The sequence below is a fragment of the Felis catus genome, chromosome A3 (assembly GCF_018350175.1).
Source record: "Felis catus isolate Fca126 chromosome A3, F.catus_Fca126_mat1.0, whole genome shotgun sequence".
Lineage (NCBI taxonomy): Eukaryota > Metazoa > Chordata > Mammalia > Carnivora > Felidae > Felis > Felis catus.
In genome coordinates this window covers 89,893,728-89,921,636 of record NC_058370.1, presented here as the reverse complement: position 1 = coordinate 89,921,636, position 27,909 = coordinate 89,893,728, and the positions used below count along the sequence as shown (strand labels likewise).

Genomic DNA, 27,909 nt, shown 5'->3' with positions numbered 1-27,909 from the left:
AAACAATAAATGTTGGCCAGGATGTGGAGGAAGGGGACATTTTTGCACTGTTGGTGGGAACGCAAACTGGTGCAGCCACTCTGAGTAACAGTAGAAAGGTTCCTACAAAATTAAAAATAGAGCTACCCTATGACCCAGCAATTGCACTATTAGGTATTTATCCAAAGGATACAAAAATGCTGATTCAAAGGGGCACATGCACTCCAATGTTTACAGCAGTGCTATCAACAATAGCCAAATTATGGAAAGAGCTCAATGTCCATCAGCTGATGAATGGATAAAGAAGATATGACATATTATACAATGGAACATTACTTGCTGATCAAAAAGACTGAAATCTTGCCATTTACAACAATGTGGATGGAACTAGAATGTATCATGCTAAGAAAAATAAGTCAGAGAAAAACATCATATGGTTTCATTCATACGTGAAATTTGAGAAACTCAACAGATGAACATAGGGGAAGGGAAGGAGAGATAAGATAAAAACAGGGAGCCAACCATAAGAGACCCCTAAATACAGAGAACTGAAGGTTGCTGGAGGGGAGGTTCATGGGGGGGATGAGCTAAACGGGTGATAGGCGTTAAGGTGGGCGCATGATGGGATAAGCACTGGGTGTTACATGGAAGCGAAGAATCACTGGGTTCTACTTGTGAAACCAATACGACACTGTATGTTAACTGATATTTAAAAATACATACATACATACATACAAAAAATAAAATGGGATCCAAAAAAAGGAAAATATTTTTATAAATGACAAAAACTTATGGTATACAGCCAAATCTTAAGAGGAAAATTTATACTTATAAATACTTGTATCAAGAAAGTAGAAAGATCTCAAGTAAAAAACCCTAAACTTTCACCATAAGCATTGGAAAAAGAGCAAATTAAAACTAACGCAAACAGAAAGAGGAAATTATAAAGATCAGAGTGGAAGCTAATCAAAAAGAAAATAAAAAAGGAAAAAATAATTGAAACCAAAGGTTGGTTCTCACAAAAGATCAATAGCAACAAAAAAGATCAACAAAATAGATAAACTTTAGCTAGTTTAAGCAAGAAAAAAACTGAGAAGACTCACATCAAAAATTAAAGAAAAAAACTTTACTACCAATCTATTACTAATAAATTTATTTTATTTGAAGAAATAAAAAGGATTATAAAGGAATACTATGAACTATGTATACCAACAAATTAAATAACTTAAATGAAATGGACAAATTCCTAGAAAGTCATAAACCACTAAAAATGACTCAAAAAGTAATAGACAATTTGAACAGACCAAAAGCAAGTGAGGAGTTTGAGTTAATAATAATAAAAAAAATTACCTACAAAGTAAAGTCCAGACACAGACGACTTCATCCTTGAATTCTACCAAATATTTAAAGTTTTAACACTAATTTTTCACAAGTTCTTCCAAAAAATAAAGAGAAGGGGACACTTGCCAATTCATTGTATGAGGCTAGTGTCACCGTGATAATAAAACCCAACAAAGACATCACAAGAAAACTACAGACCAGTACCTCTTATGAATACAGACACAAAAAGCCTCCACAAAATACCAGCAAACTAAAATCTAGCAATATATAAAAAATATTGTACACCTTCACCAAGTGAGATTTATTCCACAAATACAAGGTTGGTTCAACATCCAAAAATCAAAAGAATAAAAAGCAAAACTCACTTCTTCATCACAAAAGACACAGGAAAAGCATGTGACAACATCCAACCCTTTTCTTGATAAAAATGCCCAACAAACTAGGAATAGAGGGGAACTTCCTCAATCTGATAAAGAGCATCTATGGAAAACCCACAGCTAAAATCATACTCAATATTTAAAGACAGGATGTTGGCTCCCTAGACAGGAACATAAGGATGTCTACTATGCCACTTCTATTTAACATAGTGCTGGAGGTACTAGTCAGAGTAATTAGGAGGGGTGTGGGGAGGACATGCAGATTGCAAAGGAAGTAGTAAAACTACATTTGCAGATGACAAGATCTTGCATCTAGAAAGTCCTACAGAATACATAAAAAATTTTACATTAGAACTACTAGGGGCACCTGACTTCAGCTCAGGTCATGATCTCATGGTTTATGAGTCTGAGCTTCTCATTGGGCTTGCTGTTGTCAGTGCAGAGCCCACTTCAGATCTTCTGTTCTCTCTCTGCTCCTCTCCCACTAGTGAATGCTCTCTCTCAAAAATAAATAAGCAATAAAAAAGTTTTATATTAGAACTACTAAATGAGTTCAGCATGGCTGTAGGATAAAAAGTAAATATGAAAAATAGATTCTACTGTTGCACATTTACAATTAATAAACAAAAAACAAATTAAGAAAACAATTCAATTGCAATAGCATCAAACAAAATTAAAATATTCAGGAATAAACTTAATGAAAAAGAGCAAACTCGTATTCTTAAAACTATAAAATGTTGTAGACAAAAATTAAATAAAATCTAAATAAATGGGAAATATCCCATTTTTATGGATTGGAAGGCTTAACATTGTTTAAAAGGCAATGGTTCCCAGCAATCCAGGCCTTCGTACGGAAGGTAGAAAGGTCTCAGATATACAACCTAACCCTACATCTTAAAGAGCTAGAAAAAAGAACAGCAAATAAAACCCAAAACCAGTAGAAGACGGGAAATAATAAAGATTAGAGCAGAAATTAATGCTATCGAAACCAAAAAAACAGTAGAACAGATCAATGAAACCAGAAGCTGGTTCTTTGAAAGAATTAACAAAATTGATAAACCATTAGCCAGTTTGATCAAAACGAAAAAGGAAAGGACCCAAATAAATAAAATCAAGAATGAAAGAGGAGAGATCACAACCAACACAGCAGAAATAAAAACAATAATAAGAGAACATTATGAGCAATTATATGCAAAAAAAAAAAAAGGGCAATCTGGAAGAAATGGACAAATTCCTAGAAGCATATAAACTACCAAAACTGAAACAGGAAGAAACAGATAATTTGAACAGACCGATAATCAGTAAAGAAATCAAATTAGTAATCAAAAATTTCCCAAAAAAAGAGCCCAGGGCCAGACGGCTTTCCAGGGGAATTCTACCAAACATTTAAAGAAGAGTTAACACCTATTCTCTTGAAGCTGTTCCAAAAAACAGAAATGGAAGGAACACTTCCAAACTCTATGAAGCCAGCATTACCTTGATTCCAAAACCAGACAAAGACCCCACTAAAAAGGAGAACTATAGACCAATTTCCCTGATAAACATGGATGCAAAAATCCTCAACAAGATATTAGCCAACCGGATCCAACACTACATTAAAAAAATCATTCACCACGACCAAATGGGATTTATACTGGGATGCAAGCCTGGCTCAATATCTGCAAAACAATTAAGGTGATGCATCACATCAATAAAAGAAAGGATAAGAACCTTATGATGCTCTCAATAGATACAGAGAAAGCATTTGACAAAATACAGCATCCTTTCTTGATAAAAACCCTCAAGAAATTAGGGATAGGAGGATCATACCTCGAGATCACAAAAGCCAGATACGAACGACCCAACACTAATATCATCCTCAATGGGGAAAAACTGAGAGCTTTCCCCCTAAGGTCAGGAACTAGACATGGATGTCCACTCTCGCCACTGTTATTCAACATAGTATTGGAAGTCTTAGCCTCTGCAATCAGACAACACAAAGAAATAAAAGGCAACCAAATCAGCCAGGAGGAGGTCAAACTTTCACTCTTAGCAGATGACATGATACTCTAGGTGGAAAACCCAAAAGATTCCATCAAAAAACTGCTAGAACTGATTCATGAATTCAGCAAAGTTTCAGGATATAAAATCAATGCACAGAAATCGTTGCATTCCTATTCACCAACAATAAAGCAACAGAAAGAGAAATCAAGGAATTGAATCCCATTTACAATTGCACCCAAAACCATAAAATACCTAGGAATAAATCAAACCAAAGAGGTGAAAAATCTATACACTGAAAACTATAGAAAGCTTATGAAAAAAATTGAAGAAGACACAAAAAAATGGAAAAAAATTCCATGCTCCTGGATAGGAAGAACAAATATTGTTAAAACGTCAATACTACCGAAAGCAATCTACATATTCAATGCAATCCCTAACAAAATAACACCAGCATTCTTCACAGAGCTAGAACAAACAATCCTAAAATTTGTATGGAACCAGAAAAGACCCCAAATAGCCAAAGCAATCTTAGAAAAGAAAACCAAAGCTGGAGGTATCACAATCATGGACTTTAAGCTGTATTATAAAGCTGTAATCATCAAGACAGTATGGTACTGGCACAAGAACAGACACTCAGATCAATGGAACAGAATAGAGAACCCAGAAATGGACCCACAAACGTATAGCCAACTAATCTTTGACAAAGCAGGAAAGAATATCCAATGGAATAAAGACAGTCTCTTCAGCAGGTGGTGCTGGGAAAACTGGACAGCGACATGCAAAAGAATGAACCTGGACCACCTTCTTACACCATACACAAAAATAAACTCAAAATGGATGAAAGACCTAAATGTGAGACAGGAAGCCACCAAAATCATTGAGGAGAAAGCAGGCAAAAACCTCTTTGACCTTGGCCACAGCAACTTCTTAACATGTCTCCGGAGGCAAGGGAAACAAAAGCAAAAATGAAATATTGGGACCTCATCAAAACAAAATCTTCTGCACAGCAAAGGAAACAATTAGCACAACTAAAAGACAACTGACGGAATGGGAGAAGATAGTTGCAAATGACATATCCAATAAAGGTTAGAATCCAAAATCTATAAAGAACTTTTCAAACTCAACACCCCAACTTTTCAAACTCAACATTATTTGTTTTTTAACAAATAATCCAGTGAAGAAATGGGCAAAAGACATGAATAGACACATCTCCAAAGAAGACATCCATATGGCCAACCAACACATGAAAAAATGCTCAACATCACTCATGATCAGGGAAATACAAATCAAAACCACAATGAGGCACCACCTCACCCCTGTCAGAATGGCTAACATTAACAACTCAGGCAACAAAAGGTGTTGGTGAGGATGCAGAGAAAGAGGATCTCTTTTGCACTGCTGGTGGGAATGCAAACTGATGCAGCCACTCTGGAAAACAGTATGGAGGTTCCTCACAAAATTAAAAATAGAACTACCCTACAACCCAGCAATTGCATTACTAGGTATTTATCCAAGGGATACAGGTGTGCTGTTTCGAAGGGGCACATGCACCCCAATGTTTATAGCAGCAATATCAACAATAGCCAAAGTATGGAAAGAGACCAAATGTTCCATCAATGAATGAATGGATAAAGACGATATGGTATATATATACAAAGGAGTATTACTCGGCAATCAAAAAGAATGAAATGTTGCCATTTGCAACTACGTGAGTGGAACTAGAGAGTATTATGCTAAGCGAAATTAGTCAGTCAGAGAAAGACAAATATCATATGACTTCACTCATATGAGAACTTTAAGATACAAAACAGCTGAACATAAGGGAGGGGAAGCAAAAATAATATAAAAACAGGGAGGGGAACAAAACATAAAAGACTCTTAAATATGGAGAACAACAGAGGGTTACTGGAGGGGTTGTGGGAGGGGGAATAGGCTAAATGGGTGAGGGACATTAAGGAATCTACTTCTGAAGTCACTGTTGCACTATATGCTAAGTAGATTGGCTGTAGATTAAAAAATAAAATAAATAAAAAAAATAAAAAAATAGAAAGCAATAGTTCCCAAAATGACCACAGATTCAATACAATCTATACCAGAATCCTAGCAGATTTCTTTATAGAAATTGCCAAGCTGATTCCAAAATTCATATGGAACTAAAACAGCCAACACAATTCTGAAAAGACAAAGTTGGAGGACTCAAACTTCCCAATTTCAAAACTTAAGTACAAAGCTATAGTTATCACCACAGTGTGGCACTGACACAGGGAGAGACATAAAGATCAATGGAATAGAATTGAGAGCCCAGAAAAAAATCCAGGCATCTATGGTCAACTGATTTTTGATAAGGGTGCCAAGCCCACTTAATGAAGAAAGAAGTCGTCGTTTTAACAAATGGTGGTGGGACAACTATAGAGTCACATGGAAAAGAATGAAGTTGGACCCTTATCTCACACCATATACAAAAATTAACTCAAAATGGATCAAAGACATAAAAGTAAAACTAAAACTATATAACCTTTAGAAGAAAACGTAAGGATAAATCTTCATGACCTTGGATTTGGCAAAGGATGGTTAGGTATGCCACCAAGAATGTGAGCAACAAAAGACAAAAGAGATAGACTTCATCAAAATTAAGAACTTTTCCACTTTAAGGGATATCATCAAGTGAAAAGACAACCCACAAAATGGGAGAACATGTTTGCAAGTCAAAATTTTGATAGGAAAAAATGTGTCTAAAACACATAAATAAATCTTAGAACTCAATAAAAAGAGAAATAACCCAAATAAAAACCACACCAAGTTCTGAATGAATATTTCTCCAAATAAGATGTACAACTGGTCAATGAGCACACAAAAAGATGTTCAACATCCTTAGTCAAGAGGGAAATGCAAATCAAAAGCAAAATGAGAAACCAGTTTATACCGACTAGAATGGGTACAATCAAAAAGTGAGATAATAAGAAGTTTTGTTGAGAAACTGGAATCCTCAAACACTGCTGGTGGGAATGTAAAGTAATGCAGCAACTTTGGCATATAGTCTGAGAATTCCTTAAATGATTAAATATAAAGTTATCACATGACCCAGTAATTCTACTCCTAGGTATATACTCAAGAGAAATGAAAACATATATCCATACAAAAACTTGTACATAAATATTTGTATAGAAGCATTATTCATAACAGCCAAAGAGTAGAAACAACCCAAATGTCCATCAATGGGCAAGTGGATAAACAAAATGTGGAAGATTGAGGGAAGATGGCAGCGTAGGAGGATGCTGGGCTCACCTCATCTTGCTGATCACTTAGATTCCACCTACACCTGCCTAAATAACCCAGAAAACCACCAAAAGACTAGCAGAACGGATTCTCTGGAGCCAAGCGCAGACGAGAGGCCCACGGAAGAGAGTAGGAAGGGCGGAGAGACGGTGCGGGTAACATGGACTGGCGGGCGGCAGGGAGCCCGGGGTGGAGGGGCAGCTCGTTGGCCAAGCAGAGACCCCGAGTCTGGTTTGCAAAAGCGGAGGGGCCGGACGGAGTGTGTTCTGACAGCAAGCGGGACTTAACATCTGGAAGGTTGTAAGTTAATAGCTCTGCTTAGAGAGCGGGAAGGCTGGAGGACAACAGGAGGGAGAGTTGTTGAGCCCTGGACGACAGAGCTCAGCTTGGGGGGGAACAAAGGCGCTCGCCAGCGCCATCTCCCTCACCCATCCGCCAGCCAAAATCCCAAAGGGAACCAGTTCCTGCCAGGGAACTTGCTTGCACCATGCAAACAACCAACGCTGTGCTTCTGCGGATCCATCCCTCCGGTGGCGGGTCTGACTCCCTCCGGTGCCAGAGGGCCCTCCTGAAGCGGATCACCGAAGGATAAGCGAGCTGAGCCTACCTACCCCTCCCACCCCTGTGCACCTTGCCAATCCACTCCAGCTAATATGCCAGATCCCCAGCACCACAAGCCTGGCAGTGTGCAAGTAGCCCAGATGGGCCATGTCACCCCACAGTGAATCCCGCCCCTAGGAGAGGGGAAGAGAGGCACACACCAGTCTGACTGTGGCCCCAGCGGTGAGCTGGGGGCAGACATCAGGTCTGACTGTGGCCCCACCCACCAATGCGAGTTACTCAAGACAGTACAGGGGAAGTGCCCTGCAGTTCTGCACCACTCCAGGGACTATCAAAAATGACGAAATGGAAGAATTCCCCTCAAAAGAATCTCCAGGAAATAACAAAAGCTAATGAACTGATCAAAAAGGATTTGAACAATATAACAGAAAGTGAATTTAGAATAATAGTCATAAAATTAATTGCAGGGCTTGAAAATAGTATAGTAGGACAGCAGAGAATCTATTGCTACAGAGATCAAGGGACTAAGGAACAGTCAGGAGGAGCTAAAAAAATGCTATAAACGAGCTGCAAAATAAAATGGAAACAACCACGGCTTGGACTGAAGAGGCAGAGAAGAGAATAGGTGAACTAGAAGATAAAATTATGGAAAAAGAGGAAGCTGAGAAAAAGAGAGATAAAAAAATCCAGGAGTATGAGGTGAATATTAGAGAACTAAGTGATGCACTAAAGAGAAATAATCTATGCATAATTGGTATTCCAGAGGAGGAAGAGAGAGGGAAAGGTGCTGAAGGTGTACCTGAAGAAATAACAGCTGAGAACTTCCCTGATCTGGGGAAGGAAAAAGGCAGTGAAATCCAAGAGGAACAGAGAACTCCCTTCAGACGTAACTTGAATCGATCTGCACAACATATCATAGTGAAACTGGCAAAATACAAGGATAAAGAGAGAATTCTGAAAGCAGCTAGGGATAAACGTGCTCTAATATATAAAGGGAGAACTATAAGACTCGTGACCGATCTCTCTTCTGAAACTTGGCAGGCCAAAAAGGAATGGCAGGAAATCTTCAATGTGATGAAGAGAAAAAATATGCAGCCGAGAATCCTTTATCCAGCAAGTCTGTCATTTAGAATAGAAGGAGAGATAAAGGTCTTCCCAAATAAACAAAAACTGAAGGAATTTGTCACCACTAAACCAGCCCTACAAGAGATCCTAAGGGGATCCTGTGAGACAAAGTACCAGAGACATCGCTCCAAGCATGAAACCTACAGACATCACAACAACTCTAAACCCATATCTTTCTATAATAACACTGAACATAAATAGACTAAATGCACCAACCCAAAGACATAGGGTATGAGAATGGATAAAAAAACAAGACCCATCTATTTGCTGTCTACAAGAGACTCATTTCAGACCTGAGGACACCTTCAGATTGAAAGTGAGGGGATGGAGAACTATTTATCATGCTACTGGAAGTCAAAAGAAAGCTGGAGTAACCATACTTATATCAGACAAACTAGACTTCAAATTAAAGGTTGTAACAAGAGATGAAGAAGGGCATTATATAATAATTACAGGGTCTATCCATCAGGAAGAGCTAACAATTATAAATGTCTATGCGCCAAATACGGGAGACCCCAAATATATAAAACAATTACTCACAACATAAGCAACCTTATTGATAAGAATGTGGTAACTGCAGGGGACTTTAACACTCCACTTACAGAAATGGATAGATCATCTAGACACATGGTCAGTAAAGAAACAAGGGCCCTGAATGATACATTGGATTAGATGGACTTGACAGATCTATTTAGAACTCTGCATCCCAAAGCAACAGAATATACTTTCTTTTCAAGTGCACATGGAACCTTCTCCAAGACAGATCGCATACTGGGTCACAAAACAGCCCTTCATAAGTATACAAGAATTGAGATCATACCATGCACACTTTCAGACCACAATGCTATGAAGCTTGAAATCAACCACAGGAAAAAAGTCTGGAAAACATCCAAAAGCATGGAGGTTAAAGAACACCCTACTAAAGAATGAGTGGGTCAACCAGACAATTAGAGAAGAAATTAAAAAATACATGGAAACAAATGAAAATGAAAATACAACAATCCAAAGGCTTTGGGATGCAGCGAAGGCAGTCCTGAGAGGAAAATACATTGCAATCCAGGCCTATCTCAACAAACAAGAAAAATCCCAAATACAAAATCTAACAGCACACCTAAAGGAAATAGAAGCAGAACAGCAAAGACAACCTAAACCCAGAAGAAGAAGAGAAATAATAAAGATCAGAGCAGAAATAAACAACATAGAATCTAAAAAAACTGTAGAGCAGACCAATGAAACCAAGAGTTGGTTTTTTGAAAAAATAAAATTGATAAACCTCTAGCCAGGTTTCTCAAAAAGAAAAGGGAGATGACCCAAATGGATAAAATCATGAATGAAAATGGAATTATTACAACCAATCCCTCAGAGATACAAGCAATTACCAGGGAATACTATGAAAAATTGTATGCCAACAAACTGGACAACCTGGAAGAAATGGACAAATTCCTAAATACCCACACACTTCCAAAACTCAAACAGGAGGAAATAGAAAACTTGAGCAGACCCATAACCAGTGAAGAAATTGAATCAGTTATCAAAACTCTCCCAACAAACAAGAGTCGAGGACCAGATGGCTTCCCAGGGGAGTTCTACCAGACGTTTAAAGCACAGATAATACCTATCCTTCTCAAGCTATTCCAAAAAATAGAAAGGGAAGGAAAACTTCCAGACTCATTCTATGAAGCCAGCCTTACTTTGATTCCTAAACCAGACAGAGACCCAGTAAAAAAAGAGAACTACAGGCCAGTATCCCTGATGAATATGGATGCAAAAATTCTCAATAAGATACTAGCAAGTCGAATTCAACAGCATATAAAAAGAATTATTCACCATGATCAAGTGGGATTCATTCCTGGGATGCAGGGCTGGTTCAACATTCGCAAATCAATCAACGTGCTACATCACATTAATGAAAGAAAAGATAACAACCATATGATCCTGTCAATCAATGCAGAAAAGGCCTTTGACAAAATTCAGCAACCTTTCTTAATAAAAACCCTCGAGAAAGTCAGGATAGAAGGAACATACTTAAACATCATAAAAGCCATTTACGAAAAGCCCACAGCTAACATCATCCTCAACGGGGAAAAACTGAGAGCTTTTTCCCTGAGATCAGGAACACGACAGGGATGTCCACTCTCACCACTGTTGTTTTAACATAGTGTTGGAAGTGCTAGCATCAGCAATCCAGACAACAAAAGGAAATCAAAGGCATCAAAATTGGCAAAGATGAAGTTAAGCTTTCACTTTTTGCAGATGACGTGATCTTATACATGCAAAACCTGATAGACTCCATCAAAAGTCTGCTAGAACTGATACATGAATTTAGCAAAGTTGCAGGATACAAAATTAATGTACAGAAATCAGTTGTACTCTTATACACTAATAATGAAGCAATAGAAAGACAAATAAAGAAACTGATCCCATTCACAATTGCACCAAGAAGCATAAAATACCTAGGAATAAACCTAACCAAAGATGTAAAAGATCTGTATGCTGAAAACTATAGAAAGCTTATGAAGGAAATTGAAGAAGATATAAAGAAATGGAAAAACATTCCATGCTCATGGATTGGAAGAATAAATATTGTCAAAATGTCAATACTACCCAAAGCTATCTACACATTCAATCGAATCCCAATCAAAACTGCACCAGCATTCTTCTCGAAGCTAGAACAAGCAATCCTAAAATTCATATGGAACCACAAAGGGCCTCGAATAGCCAAAGTAATTTTGAAGAAGACCAAAGCAGGAGGCATCACAATCCCTGACTTTAGCCTCTACTACAAAGCTGTAATCATCAAGACAGCATGGAATTGGCACAAACACAGACACACAGACCAATGGAATAGAATAGAAACCCCTGAACTAGACCCACAAAAGTATGGCCAACTAATCTTTGACAAAGCAGGAAAGAATATCCAATGGAAAAAAGACAGTCTCTTTAACAAATGGTGCTGGGAGAACTGGACAGCAACGTGCAGAAGATTGAAACTAGACCACTTTCTCACACCATTCACAAAAATAAATTCAAAATGGATAAAGGACCTGAATGTGAGACAGGAAACCATCAAAACCCTAGAGGAGAAAGCAGGAAAAGACCTCTCTGACCTCAGCTGTAGCAATTTCTTACTTGACACATCCCCAAAGGCAAGGGAATTAAAAGCAAAAATGAACTACTGGGACCTTATGAAGACAAAAAGCTTCTGCACAGCAAAGGAAACAACCAACACAACTAAAAGGCAACCAACGGAATGGGAAAAGATATTTGCAAATGACATATCGGACAAAGGGCTAGTATCCAAAATCTATAAAGAGCTCACCAAACTCCACACCCGAAAAACAAATAACCCAGTGAAGAAATGGGCAGAAAACATGAATAGACACTTCTCTAAAGAAGACATCCGGATGGCCAACAGGCACATGAAAAGACGCTCAATGTCGCTCCTCATCAGGGAAATACAAATCAAAACCACACTCAGATATATCACCTCACGACAGTCAGAGTGGCCAAAATAAACAAATCAGGAGACTAGATGCTGGAGAGGATGTGGAGAAATGGGAACCCTCTTGCACTGTTGGTGGGAACGCAAATTAGTGCAGCCACTCTGTAAAACAGTGTGGAGCTTCCTCAAAAAATTAAAAATAGATCTATCCTATGGCCAGCAGTAGCACTGCTAGGAATTTACCCAAGGGATACAGGAGTACTGATGCATAGGGGCACTTGTACCCCAATGTTTATAGCAGCACTCTCAACAATAGCCAAATTATGAAAAGAGCCTAAATGTCCATCAACTGATGAATGGATAAGGAAATTGTGGTTTATATATCCAATGGAGTACTACGTGGCAATGAGAAAGAATGAAATATGGCCCTTTGTAGCAACGTGGATGGAACTGGAGAGTGTTATGCTAAGTGAAATAAGTCATACAGAGAAAGACAGATACCATATGTTTTCACTCTTATGTGGATCCTGAGAAACTTAACAGGAACCCATGGGGGAGGGGAAGGAAAAAAAAAAAAAAAAGGTTAGAGTGGGAGAGAGCCAAAGCATAAGAGACTCTTAGAAACTGAGAACAAACTGAGGGTTGATGGGGGGTGGGAGGGAGGGGAGGGTGGGTGATGGGTATTGAGGAGGGCACCTTTTGGGATGAGCACTGGGTGTTGTATGGAAACCAATTTGACAATAAATTTCATATATTGAAAAAAAACAAAAACAAAAACAAAAAGTGGCATATACATACAATGGAATATTATTCAGCCACTAAAATGGATAAATTTTTGATACATTTTATTACTTATATGAACCTAAAAACACCAGCTAAGCTTTACATGATTCCATAATAACTAATTATTGTATTAAGGTCCAGAATAGAAAAATCTACAGAGACAAAGCAGATCAGTAGGAGGTGATGAGGAGGTAGAGGGATGATAGCTAAGAGTATAGGATTTGTTCCTGAGGTGATGAAAACATTCTAAAATCAACTGTGTTGATGGCTGCACATTCCTAAGAATAGGGTAAAAACCACTGAACTGCATACTTTAAATGGGTGAACCGTACCGTATGTGCATTATATGTCAATAAAGCTCTTTATAAATGTTCTATGGGCACTTGGAAAGTTTTAAAGTTTTTTTAAGGCATAGAAACATTTCTACCTATCTATGATCAACCTCATTATTTGCATTATTCCAGGATGTATTTTCAACTATGCTTTTTATAAATAATTTCATTTCTATGATCTCTCATGAGCCAAGCATGTATATTCAACTTCTCTACTGCTATTCTGTATTGTCCATTTCTCCTTGAAGGTTCTCTAGAGTTTTCTGCTAGTGTATGGTCTGTTCTGCATTCCTCCCATCGCCAAGCAAAATTCCTTTTCCCCAGTTAAGCATCTTTTTCTCATGTTACATATATTTTTATGCTAATTCATGGTTAAAGAGTTATGTATAATAGCCTCTTTGTGGATTGCAAATCAGTATAAAAATACTCCTCCTTAAGAGAGGGAGGGAGGCAAACCATAAGAGACTCTTAAATGCAGAGAACAAACTGAGGGTTGATTGGGGGTGCAGGGGAGAGGGAAAATAGGTGATGGGTATTGAGGAGGGCACTTGGTGGAATGAGCACTGGGTGTTGTATGTAAGCGATGAATCACGGGAATCCACCCCCAAAACCAAGAACACACCATATACACTCTATGTTAGCCAACTTGACAATAAATTATATCAAAAAAAAAAATTCCTCCTTAATTCCTGCAACAGTCTGGGTGTTGTCTATATTAATATCATGTCTCCATATTTCTTTTTAATATATATCTAGTTTTCCTTTATTTTCAACCATTCTGTGTCATTTTATTTTCAATGTGTATGCTATATAGCATGGACCTCAGCTTGTTTTTTAACCTAATTTGAGAAGTTTTTTTTTTAATAGATGAATTTATCCCATAAATGTTTATATTGTCTTATATATGTCTTCCATTATCGATTTTATGGTATTTTCTTTTGTTACAAACTTACTTTTTTCTTTTTTCCTCCCTTTATTTTCCTGTTACTCTTAGCATTTTTCTAAATAGTTTGGATGTTTTGTAGTTTGATTTTAACTCGTTTAGAAGTAACTTTTATAATTTTAAATACTGTAACTTATAAAGCTTATGAAAGAAACTGAAGACACAAAGAAATGGAAAAACATTTAATGCTCATGGATTGGAAGAATACATATTGTTAAAATGTCGATACCACCCAAAGCAATCTACACATTCAATCCCTATCACAATAACACCAGCATTCTTCATAGCTTGAACAAACAATTCTAAAATTTGTACAGAACCAAAACAGACCCCAAATAGCTAAAGTAATGTTGAAAAAGAAAACCAAAGCTGGAAGCATCACAATTCTGGACTTTAGCCCATATTACAAAGCTGTAATCATCAAAAAATGACACAGAGATCAATGGAACAAAATAGAGAACCCAGAAATGGACCTACAAATGTATGGCCAACTAATTTTTGACAAAGCAGGAAAGAATATCCAATGGAAAAAATACAGTCTCTTTAGCAAATGGTTTGGGAAAACTAGACAGCAATGTGCAGAAGAATGAACCTGGACCACTTTCTTACACCATAGACAAAAATAACTCAAAATGGATAAAAGACCTAAATGTAAGATAGGAAACCATCAAAACCCTACAGGAGAAAACAGGGAACAGCCTCACTGACCTAGGACGCAGCAACTTCTTACTTGACGTGTCTCCCGAGGCAAGGCAAACAAAAGCAAACATGAACTACTGGGACCTCATCAAGATAAAAAGCTTCTGCACAGTGAAGGAAATAATCAGCAAAACTAAAAGGCAACCAACGAAATAGGAAATGATATTTGCAAATAAGATTTCGGATAAAAGTTAGCATCCAAAATCTATAAAGAACTTATGTTCTATATATTCTTTTATGTTAGAAATAGGGGGCCATGGGTAAAAAAAAAATAAGATAAAAAAGAGAGGAAGGCACACCCTAAGAGACTCTTTAATACAGAGAACAAACTGAGGGTTGCTGGAGGGGAAATGGGTGGCAGGCTGGGCTAAATGGGTGACAGACATTGAGGAGGGCACTTGTTGGGATGAGCACTAGGAGTTATATTTAAGTGAGGAGTCACTGGGTTCTACTCCTAAAACCAACACTGTATGTTAACTAACTTGAATTAAAAAAAACCAACCAAACAAACAAACAAACAAAAAAAAACAAAGAAAAAGAAGTAGGGGGGCATGGGTAAACATAAATCTGATCCTGGCGCTTTTTTACTGTAATTTTTTAAAAGTTTGTATTGAGGCTCTTTCCGTCTTTATCACAGTCTTCTGGAATGCCTTCAGATTTTAGGTTTTCCCTATTTCAGTAATGAGACATGATCCTTGATTTCTAGTACTATCAGCCTTAAAGTATTTGTTTGTGATCCTAAGTTCACAACATCTTTTCCCAATGGTAACAATTATCTTACAAATCAATATATACATCTAACACACATAGCACTGATGTGATTTTCATGAGAAAACCAAAAAGAAAAAAAAAAAAGAAAAAAGAAAAAAAGAAAAGAAAAGGAAAAATGGATCTCTATTTAAATCATGAGGCAATATTATCAGAATAAAATAGAAACACACAGACACAGGCTCTGTCTCTCTCTCATTCTGTCACTCCTCCTCGTCCTCCCCGCCAACTCCCAATCCCCAATCCGCAACTCCCCTGCCCCAATCCCATTACCTGCAATATCTATCTGCAAGGATTCTTGATCTTCTGTCCAGGCTTCTTTAGGAACTGTCCTCTTACTATGGATCTCCTCATTCTGTTTAATGGCTTCAGTGTCTGGTGGACTTTCTATCTTTATGTTTTGTAGTCGAGCTGAGGGCTCTGCAGCAGCAGCACCACTAGAACCTAAGAGAGGTAAATTAACACAGTATCCAGACCTGGAAGTTGACAAAAAATATTTTTAAATGCCTCTCAAGCATCTAATATGTGAAAGGCACTGTTACTGATATTTTAGAAAAAAATAAAAAGACCATTTAGAAATGTGTTTAGAAACTCTTAATCCAGGGGCGCCTGGGTGGCTCAGTCGGTTGAGCATCCAACTTCGGCTCAGGTCATGATCTTATGGTTCGTGAGTTCGAGCCCCGCGTCGGGCTCTGTGCTGACAGCTCAGAGCCTGCAGCCCATTTCAGATTCTGTGTCTCCCTCTCTCTCTGCCCCTCCCCTGTTCATGCTCTGTCTCTCTCTGTCTCAAAAATAAATAAACATTAAAAAAAAAATTAAAAAAAAAAAGAAACTCTTAATCCAAATTGGAGTTTAAAAATGTACAAAAACAACTGTCATACAAAATAAGAGAATTATAGCATAAAAGAAAGACAGATAAAGAAATATATGTACTCAAAGGAAGAGAAACTACCTCTAGCTAGGAGGATCACGAAAGAACTCTAAAATAAAATACTGATTTGGGAATGTGTTAGAATACACATTGAGATAGAAAAAGAAAGGCATTTTAGGCAAAGGTAACTACATATAAAAACAATAAAGTCAGGAAAGCAACTGAACATCTAAGAAATAGAGCAAGTATATGGTTTATTTGAGTATACAATTTATAAAGAAAAGAGGTGTCTGAAAAGTTGTTTGGTAGTTGATTATACTGTTCTGAAAGACTGTGGTAAAAGGGTTTAGATTTTACTCTTAAGGACAATGAAAACTTTTTGATTATGAGATTAACATGATCTATTTCTGGAACATTCATTTAGCAACAGCAAAAAGGGGGGTAAAATTTTGAAGCGTTGCCCAGAACACAACATAACTTGTGAAAAAAAGCAATACACAAAAAGAGAAGTGGCTAATTATGCTCCAAAATGTTTCTATTTACAGTCGTGGCAGAGACTACCAGCTGTCCTCTGAAATCCATTTTCCTTTCCTCCAAAATAAATCGCTGACAACAGAGTGGCAAGGCTCGGTGGATCTTGTGTCCTTCATATTCCTCCCAGTGAGTGCCTTCATGAGCACAAAATCCATCTGCAGCCATATACTGGTTTAGAATCCGAGGCAGAAGCAATTGCAGGCAACCAGTGTCCCTAGTCCTGTCCCTAGGTTACTAAAGAGCAGCCCTAGCCATCAGCCCTTGGAAACAATTCTGAAAAGGAACTGGCATCAAAACAGAAAAACAATGGGCTTTGGAAGATTTTGATTTGGCCGCCTGCTGGGTAAAAGAAACTTTCCCTAAATGTTTATTTGGGGAAAGAAAAAGCAAGTTTATCCTGGCTCTTAAAGTATTATTTAAAGCTCAACTGAAGAAGTAAGAGGTAAGCATCAGTTGAGAAGTACAAATCCAATCCCACCTTAGATATCCAAGTATTTTCAGACTATATGGTTACTCCCATGATGCCACCAGAATTTACCTAATTCTAGAATATGTACCCCTTGGACTTGTCTATGGAGAACCTCACGAACTGTCAGTCTGATGAGCAGAGGACTGCAACTCTTAGACCACAGGATTCGCAAATGCCCTGTCTTACCATAGTTTAAAGAGAGTTTTCATGGAGACATTAAACCAGAGAACCTGCTCCTTAAATGAACTGAGAATTTAAGATTACGGTATATTACGGTATATGGCCTCATCCTCCAGAACCACTCCCTGCGGCACCACGGACTACTTGCCCCCTGAGATGATTAAAGGCTGAATGAATGCTGAGAAGGTGAATCTCTGGAGCCCTGGGGTTCTTTGCTATAAATTTCTAGTTGGGAAGCCTCCTGCTGAGACAAACACATACCAAGAGATCTATAAAAAAACAACAACCCGTGAGCTGAATTCACATTCCCTGACTTTGTACCAGGGGGAGTCAGGGACTTCTTTTCTAGGCAGCTAAAGCATAACCCTAGCCAAAGCCTGATTCTCAAAAAAGTACCTGAACACTCCTGGATCACAGCAAATTCATCAAAACCATCTAGTAGCCAAAAAAAGCAAAGATTCAACTTTGAATCTTTCCATCTTAAGAACCTTACAGGGAAGAGTGCCTGAGTGGCTCAGCCAGTAGAACATGTGACTCTTGATTTCACGTTTGTAAATTCAAGCCCCACACTGGGTGTAGAGATTACTTTAAAAAAAAAAAAAAAAAAAAAAAAAAAAAGGAACCTCTCAGGGAGAGAAATCCCTATGATGCCAGGGCTGCTGTAGAATCTGTCAAGAACCAGCTACTGACATTCATCTTATTGCTGACTGCCTGCCTCCAATCTAGAGCATTACAGATTTTTTTTTTTTTTTTTTTTTTTTTTTTTGCTGAGCAGGTAGTACTTTGGTCTCCTATTCAGAAAGTTTTACTTCAGTAAAGATGACACTCTGAAATGAAAGAAGCCACAAGACCTGTGCTAACTTCACTGGTTTCATAATATGGGGGGGGCAAGGTTGAATTGCAGCTACCCCACAGCCTGTTTTGAGTAAGGCGTCCTTGTGGAAGATGAAGTCAGGGTCTGGCTATGGGAAAGTGACTGCTTTGTTCTTACGTGATCACTTAAAGAGCTGTGCAATAACCTTCCAAGTACCTGAGAGGCTGTGTGTATCTTACTGGGTGGCCAAGTCTGGAAAAGCTTCAGAATGAACATGTGATTCTTTTTTTAAAATGTTAAAATGAAGATTTTTGTTTTTGTTTTTGTTTTTAAAAATAGAAACTTGGTTTAATTGGGCATATGGTTACCAGAATAAAGATTATATTTCCCAGCCACCCTGGCAACACAGCTTGATGTGAGCGTGTGACTAAGTCTGGCCAATAGAATGGAAGGGGAATGGTACATGTAACTTTTGAGAAATATTTAAAAGAAGGAATATATTTTTTTCTTTTCATTTCTTCCTTTCTGTTTTCTGTTGGCTGGAATACGGGCCTGATGGCTACCATATGAGAATGGAGGCTAAAAGTGTTGGAACAACAGGAGAGACAGAGCTTTGTTCCTTGATACAGTGGAGTACCAGGTCATCCATGGATGTCTATATCTGGATGTTTACAAGAAAGAGAAAAAATTCCCTGTGTTCTTTTAAGCCAATGCTATTTTGTTTTTGTTTTCATCTCTCAGAGCCAAGATGAATCCTAACTTAAACACACTATTATAGGCATTTTTAATTAGCATAATCCCATTGAACTAAATTAACAGGATAGGTAGTTAGAAGTAAACAAGCTGAATTCCTAAAGAATAAAAGGCTTATGTACAACAATGGTATTAGAGAGTGAGCATCTCCTAGAACTAATTTTTTTTTTATCAGTAAGGTTTTTAAAAGTCCATTAAGTGAATTTCTGGCAACGAGATTAACTTGTGTACTATCTTTCCAAAGTTCTCCAGAAATGTCTTAAAGAGCTTTAAAAATGTTAATTTCACCAGTTAATCGATACCAAAAACTTGCAGCTAATATCCTATTTCACATATGAGCAACACAGAGAAAAGCTGAAGACAGCAAGGGAATAGAGAATACTTGGCTGTTTATACTCATTTTAGAAGGCTAGAAGAAAATAATATGCAGATAATCCAGTTAGTTACCTGCAGTGGCTGTCTCCAAGAATTCTTTCTCTTCAGGTTGGGCAGCCTTAGCCACCGCCTTTTTACTGTAGATCTCCTTTTTCTGGTTTTTGTCTGAAAGGCTCGCATCCCCACTGACAGAAACTTGAACTTCGGCATCTGGAATAATGACATCATGTGAAAAGACAACAGGACAAAGGAAAAGACAATAAACACAATAGGCAAGTAACCCCCCACTCAAAAAAATAAGCCTCAAACAAAAACCCAAACCTCTTCATACATCAAGAAAAAAAGCATCTCCTAGGCCCCACCCCACCATATAAAAGCTATGACAATTATGGTGGGTTTACAATATGAATTGGAAAGTTTTCCATATTTTTCTGTACACGACGATGGTTTAAGTAAAATACCATTTTAAATTAAATCTGTTCTTTGCTGATTTGACACAACAGTTAAAAAAAAAAGATCAGGTATTTTTTCAAAGTAGAAAAGTAAATTTGAACTCCTCTTTTGAGTTCTTTGGTCTATTCCAAGTTTTTGTCACTTTGTTGAGGCAATTTTGATATTTCATACAATCCTAGAAAAGCATCTAGAAAAGCACCATTTAGATTTTATGTATAATACTCATATGATTTTTTAAGATCTCCTGAAATTATATCCTTTTAAAATTGTCTAATACTTTCTACTTTCTTTCTTGGTCATACTTGCTAGAGATTTATCTATCTTATTGGTCTTTTTTAATCAGCTCTTTTCTTTTTTATTATATGAGAAAACCCAAGTATAAAACAGTGTTACTAAATATATTAAAATCACCAATGCAACAACTAGGATAACAGTCATCATACAGTTAATAACGTTTATATATTTTTTAAACTATTTTATTTTTAAATGTTTATTTTTTAGAGAAAGAGAGAGGGAGGGAGGAGAGAGCAGAGAGAGAGAGAGAATCCCACCTGGGTGTTCTGCACTGTCAGTGTAGAGCCCCACATGGGGCTTGAACCCACAAACCATGAGATCATGACCTGAGCCAAAACCAAGAGTCAGATACTTAACCAACTAAGCTACCCAGGTGCACCATTTTATTTTAGAGAGAGACAGTACGCATGAGTGGGCTCTGAAAGGGGCAGGGGGGGAGAGAGAGAGAGAGAGAGAGAGAGGGAGAGAGAATCTTAGGCAAGCTCCATGTTCACCGCAGAGTCAAATGTGGGGCTCGATCCCATGACCCTGGGATCATGACCTGAGCCAAAATCAAGAGTTGGATGCGCAACCAAATGAACCAACCAGGTACTCCAAGGTTATATGTTTTTACAATGGGCTGAAAAGAGATACATCTCTTATTGCTAAGTATGGATATTTTTCAACAACAACAACAAAAAAATCAGAAAAGCAGTGGACATTACTAAAGACATAACATAATGTGTCTCCCAAAGAGCTTAAGAAATGAAATATTACAGATATGATTTCCTGTTGTAAAGCTTTAGTGATACCATTCTCTGCCTTTTCAGCAGAAACCTTTATGCTGAATTTAGAGTTTATCAATCTCTGATGTTTCTGATGTTTTTACTATATTGCATGTATTATCCACAATACACGGGGCACCCTTGGTGGCTCAGTTGGTTAAGTGTCTGACTTCAGCTAAGGTCATGATCTAGTGGTTCAAGAGTTCGAGCCCCACATCGGGCTCTCTGCTGTCAGCGTGGAGCCTGCTTTGGATCGTCTGTCACCCTCTCTCTTCCTCTCTCCTGCTTGCTCGTGAGCACACAACGTGCATGCACCCTCTCTCTCTCAAAAATAAACATTAAAACAAATAAGCAAACAAAAAAACAAAACATGCCCAAACTGGAACATAGAACTACCCTATGCTTAAAATCTGCCCTGGGATCAGTAGCACCTATTTGGCTAATAGCTATGCACAGGAATAAAAAACTGTAAATGGAACAAAGCAACACAGTTACACATGTAGAATTTTTAGTGGCCCCTGGAGTCTCCATTTAATAAATACTACCATGTATCAACTAAAGAAGTATAGTACCAAGGATGCAGAGGAAAAAAAAATCAAGCAGGTCCCTAAATATTAAAAGCTCTTCTAAAATAGTAAGGCCTTTATCTGGGGATAAAATTGAAAATTCAAATAGCCACAGTGACCAGACAGATAAGGTAGATGAATGAAGCAGACTGGCTCTGAGAAGTGTGGAGAATTAAAGCAAACAGGAGAATGTACATCTTCTCCGCAAGTAACAGCCATGACTCAGGGGCAGGTGATCATTGCCATGAAGGAATGCAAGCTGAGGGCAACCAGATATTCTGATTTTTCCAGGGAAGACCTAAATCTTATTTTTAAATGTCAGCAGCAAAATGAAAAGAAAATTTAAAATACCATGTGAGCCATATACTTCCAACCTATGAAAATATTAGTTTGTACCATCTGACAGATAAATTCATGAGGCAAATTTAATCAGGATTTTCTGGATTTCAGTTTGTAAAATATACCTGATTGGATATTTTTTTATTCCAAAAGTTGCAATCTATTTTATTTCCCACAGTGAAAATACAGCTTATAGTTTTAAGAAGCCTGTGAAGCATTTTGAAAGATTTCATAAATATTTTACCTTCTTATACACACCCAATAAAACAGCTAACAGAAAAGTTTGCATAACACCAGAAATAAGATGAAGACTGGAAAATATTCTCATTTTGGATGACCAGGAGAAAAAAAGGCCACAAAATATAAAAAGTGAATACAGTTACCTGCATTATCTTTCTGAGGGGGGTTTTTCCCCACTGAGAAGGACGGCTTAGCCACGGCCCTCTTACTGTAGATCCCTTCTTTATGTTTAGTGTCAGCAGGGATGGACAGGTCATCATCCCTGGTGCCTAGCACCTCAGCTGGGAAGTCTGGAGCGATGGCATCATTGGATCCTACAGCAAAGTGGGAAAGTAGTACAATTGACAAATATATAGACATGAAGTTGAACAGAGACAAAAAACTTACCTCTTAAACCGCTTCTATTAAAAAGATACAATAGGAGTGGTGCAGTGTGATCAGAAGGGGATGTCAGACATGTACAATAAATTGCAACAATATAAGGTGGAGAAGCAAATGACAGAAGATATATAGAGTATCAGTTCAGAAGAGAGACAATTTCCAGTCAGGAAGATTTTCAAAGAGAGGAGAATATTATAGACTGTAACCTGAAAAATAAGTAGGCTTTTTGAAATATGCAAAGGAAGGAAGAAAGACATTTTAGGCAGAGGTGAAACATGAGCAAAGACAAGAAGGCAGGAAAGCAAAGAGTATATAAGAACCACAGTCACTTAGGGGTCAGGCTAGATCATACAATATATTAAAGAAAATGGTGGGAAATATTAAAACATAATTGTTTGGGACAAAATTCAGCAGGGTATGGAATCCCAAGCTAAAGAGTACAAATTGTACTCATTGTATATGAAATGCAACATCATTGCACATTTCTAATAAAGGGAAAATGTAATCAGCTATGTTTTAGGAAGATTAATCTGATGATAATACAAGATAGAAAACATTCAAAGGAAAATCTTGTGTGATAAATACAAGATTTGAAGGTAATTTTTATTTTTTTTAAATACATTTCAATATTCCCGTGTCCACTGGTAAGAGAAGTTCATTGATGCCACAAAAAAGAGGTGAAGAATATCTCTGGACATACGAGAGTTTTTAGCAACTAGAACAGGATCTTCTATAAAAATGTTTTTCTTTCTAATCTGGGATTCTGCACTTCATGCATTTTCTGAGTACCTAAAATATATATGCCAGTAAGAGATGAGAAAGCAGTCTCATTAGTACGGTGCAAATATATGTAAGTCATGAGGATTTTTTAAGGATAGATTGCAAGGACCCTACTAAGTCTTCTGGGTCATATGTACAGATTAAATTACGCTTTTCTCAACTTCTGTGGCATCACTTTCTCTTATTTGCTCCCCATGTCTCTTGCAAATCCTTAGTATCCCTACTACTACCAAATCTCTCAATGCTGGAGTTCCTCAAGGGGTCAGAACTCTTCTCTTCCTGAGTGAACTCATCAGCTACCAACGGATGGAATACTATCTATCTACATGCTGATGACCAACAAATATATTATCTCTGGCTGGGACCTTTCTTCTGAGATTCAGATTCTAGCATTCAGGACATAGCTGGCCCTTACAGCATCTTTTGAAGAAATTAGAAAAAGGTGTCCCTTCCTTAATTAAAAAATTAAGATATTATATTTTATGGCATAATATAACAATTGCACATGGGATCATTCTCCTCACAAATACTTACAGATACCAGACAACATACATCACCAGCAGCAAGCACATGCATACTCTTCAGCACCACCCTTGGTTCTCCAAGAAAGGTGACTGTGTTAGGTTCACTCACAGTCAGGTAGTCCCGGAAAGCAGTGAGTAGATGAGCAAGACAATCAACTCAGTGGAGCTGAGAGCAGTTGAAAGACAGTGTAGCCTGATGCATGTGTATATGCCAACAAGCGTATGTGCACTTGTATTTTCTGGCATCCATGCACAGCTGCAGGGTGTGTAAGTATAGATTTTTGTCTGGGGCAGGAAGAGAGTTAACACTGCTCCAGAACTCAAACCTTCAGGCCCACCTGTGTATTTTCATAAAAAATACTGTATGTCTGTCTATATGATGTGAACAGTGCCACCTTCTACACGGCACCCTTACAAACAACCTTAAATGTGTAAACCAACTCAACAGTCAATAGCCTTCTAACTACTGCTGTCCTTGCTTCCACTTCTAGAGTTGGCTCCCTGTCTTCTGACCTATGAAGTGATAAATTTTATCTAGCAGCCAAATAAATCTTACAAATGTAAATGAAACCACAGTTGTCTACCAGAATAAAATTCAAATGTTTTAATATGGTTTACAAGACCCTGCATGATCTTGGACTTACCTATCTAACCATATCTAGTCACTATTCTGCTCTAACCACACTAAATTCTCATCTGTCAAATGCATCCAACTCTCTCCTCTTTCAGGAGTTTTTCCCAGACTGCTCCCTCTGGGCAGAACACTGTCATTCCCCACTCTCTGCCCACTTAACCTGCCTTTACCCTCTAAATCTTGTCTCTCAAGTTTTTTCCTTGGAAAGGCTTTCAGGAGCTCCTAAAACTCTGTTCCAATTATTCTCTTCCAATTCTACTTTATTTTCTTAACACTTATTATTTGTAATTATGTACTTATTTGTGGTCTATTTATTTACTAACTATAACAACATTCCACACACTCCACAATCTTACGGAGCATGTTCATTCTGCACACTACTGTAAATGTAGCACCTAGTATAGTATCTGGCAGGAACACGGTAAGAGCTTTAATAATTTTTAGTTGAATAAAAAAAATGAATGTGAACTGAAAGCTTTTTGTCACCTTAAGAAAAAAAAAAACAAAAAACCAACTTTGGTTATACATGCTTTGGAATGAACACATACTGGGACTGCAATGTACATAGTTTCTTATCTATTTTTTTCACTCAATTCGAGATAAATTTTAAATGGAATTTAGAGTTTAAAGTTAGCATATAAGATGAAAAACCATACAGGGTGGAAATCACTCTGGAGGGTTCCTTAAGGCACTATGTTGAAACTGACATTCTGTCGTTTAACGAATCCACCAGAGTGCACTTTTCCCTCCTGGCTTGCAACAAATCACTGTGCCTGCTTCTGAGCACCTGATGAAGTAAGTATCCGGCCACATTGTTCCCATCTCCCATTTCAAATTCCATCATGATAATATGTTCATTAAGGGTAGACCATGCACAAGTTCCTGGTGTTAAGTCCTACAGACTGAAAAAACTTAAGAAGTTAAAAGTTAAGCCCCTCTGGTTTTATCTTTTTTAAAAAAATTTTTAATGTTTATTTTTGAGCGAGAGAGAGAGCACGTGAGGAGAGAAGGGGCAGAGAGAGGCGGGGGGGGGGGGGGGGAGGGGGGGAGGGGACACACAATCTGAAGCAGGCTCCAGGCTTTAAGCTGTCAGCACAGAGCCTGACACAGGGCTCAAACTCACGAACTGTGAAATCATGACCTGAGCCGAGGTAGGATGCTTAACTGACTGAGCCACCCAGGCGTCCCTAGCCCCTCTGGTTTTCAAAGCCAAATATTATGGGGATTTATCTTCCCAGTGCAGGTCCCCTGTGCCAGGGGTGCCTCGTGTGGAATCTGTTCTTTTCCCTTCTCTGTGCTTGTGGTGTCCCTTCCTCTCATGGTCAGTCTTGTAGATCAGTTTGGTCCCTGATTCTCTCTGCTCTTCCTGCCATTTTTCTTGTGACCTCTTCACTACAATTAGCTGTGGAGCATCTGCTCTGCCAGTCTTTGGGTCGTTTTCTGGGTTATTTACATCGATGTAAATGTTATCGAGGTGTATCTGTGAGATGAGGTGAGTAGGATCCTCCTACTCTGCCATCTTCCCTGGCAACTCCCTACCCCTCCCTTTTAAAAAATTGAGATATAGGGGTGTCTGGGTGGCTCAGTTGATTAAGCATCCAACTCTTGATTCTGGATCAGGTCATGATCTCATGGTTAGTGAGATCAAGCCTTGTGCATGGTTTGTGAGATCAAGCCACAATACAGAGCCTGACAGTGCAGAACCTGCTTGGGATTCCTGCTCTGCTTCTCTGCCCCTCCAGCTCATGTGCTCTCTTTTTCTCAAAATAAACATTTAAAGAATAAATTAAAAATAGGAGTGCCTGGGTGGCTCAGTTGGTTGAGTGTCCAACTTTGGCTCAGGTCATGAAGCCTGACAGCTCAGAGCTTGGATCCTGCTTCAGATTCTGTATCTCCCTCTCTGCCCGTCCCCACTGGCTTGCTCCCTCGCTCTCTCAAAATAAACATTAAGAATAAATAATAAAAAAAATTGATGATACAATTCAAATAACATAAAATCCACAAATTTAACAAGTGTACAAACGAGTAATTTTTAGTGTATTTACAACCATCACTGCTATCTAATTCCAGAACATTTTTGTCACTCCCAAAAGAAATAGACACATTAGCAATTACCCTCCATTTCCCCCTCTCCCACAGCTGCTGGCAACCACTAATCTACATTCTGTCTACATGGATTTCCTTGTTTTGGACATTTCATATAAATGGAATTATACAATATGTGACTTTTCAACTGGCTTGAATTGTGTATTTCTCCCTTTAATAGCATCAGGTATCAGATGTTTTTCTTTTCTCTTTCTTTCCTTTCTTTCTTTCCTTTCCTTTCTTTCCTTTCTTTCTTTCTTTCTTTCTTTCTTTCTTTCTTTCTTTCTTTCTTTCTTTCTTTCTTTAATTCTGCCAGTTTTCTTTATGTATTTGGGATTCTGTTGTTAGGTGCATATACATTTATAATTTATCTTCTTGATTTATTAATGCTTTTATCATTACAAAATGAACTCTGTCTTTACTAATAAATTTTAAAGTCTATAATGTCTAATAATAGACACTCTAGCCCTCTTTGGTTACTGTTTACATGACATATCCTTTTATATCTTTTAACTTTCAGCCAGTTTGTCTTTGAAACTAAATAAAATTTTCTGTAGACAGCATACAGAGTTGGATGTCTTTTTATCTACCTTGCCAATCTCTGCCTTTTTAATGGGAGTATAACCTTCATTTACATTTAATGCAGTTGCAGATAATGGAGGATTTAGGTCTGCTATTTTTCTACTTTTTTCTCTAGTATTATGTCTTTTTTTTCCTCAGTTTCTCTACTAGTACTTTTTTTTTGGTGTTAAATAGATATTTACTAGTGTAGCATTTTAATTCCTATGGTGACACTTTTACTATATATATTTTTAGTTATTTTTCTTAGTGGTTGTTCTTGGAATTGCCATCCATGTTTTAATATAAATTAACAATCTATTTGGGTTAAAACTGAATTTCAACAGTATATAAAAACCTTTCTACTGTATAGCTCTCTCTCCTTTCTTTATGCTGTTATTTCCACAAGTTATATCTCTGTACGTTTTTGTAAAATAAGAATTATTATTATTGCTCTATGCATGTCTTTGAAATCATATGAAAGAAAATGGAATTAGAAACAAAAATATGTTTATACTTTTATAGTTAACCTATGCAGTTATCTTTACCAGCACTCTTTATTTTTTCATATGGATTCAGGTTACTGTCTCATGTCTACTCATTTCATCCTGATGAATCCCTTAGTGTTTCCCATAGGTCAGCATGCTAGCAATCAACTCAGTTTATCTGGAAATGTCTTAATTTCT

The 27,909-nt window shown here is 37.7% G+C and overlaps 1 protein-coding gene across 12 annotated transcripts in view; it reads right to left on the bottom strand.

The window, feature by feature from the left end:
* Positions 1 to 27,909, bottom strand: part of ALMS1 (ALMS1 centrosome and basal body associated protein) — a 223,530-nt gene that overhangs the window by 54,427 nt on the left and 141,194 nt on the right. For 10 of the 12 annotated variants that reach the window (XM_045054402.1, XM_045054404.1, XM_045054407.1 and 7 more), the window contains 3 exons: positions 22,405 to 22,575; positions 19,678 to 19,815; positions 15,883 to 16,053 (listed from right to left, as the gene is read on the bottom strand). In XM_045054402.1, the coding sequence (XP_044910337.1) occupies positions 15,883 to 16,053; positions 19,678 to 19,815; positions 22,405 to 22,575 (480 nt within the window). Of the gene's footprint in view, positions 1 to 15,882; positions 16,086 to 19,677; positions 19,816 to 22,404; positions 22,576 to 27,909 lie in introns of those variants that run through there. The other 2 variants (XM_045054413.1, XM_045054405.1) reach the window with 2 other exon arrangements.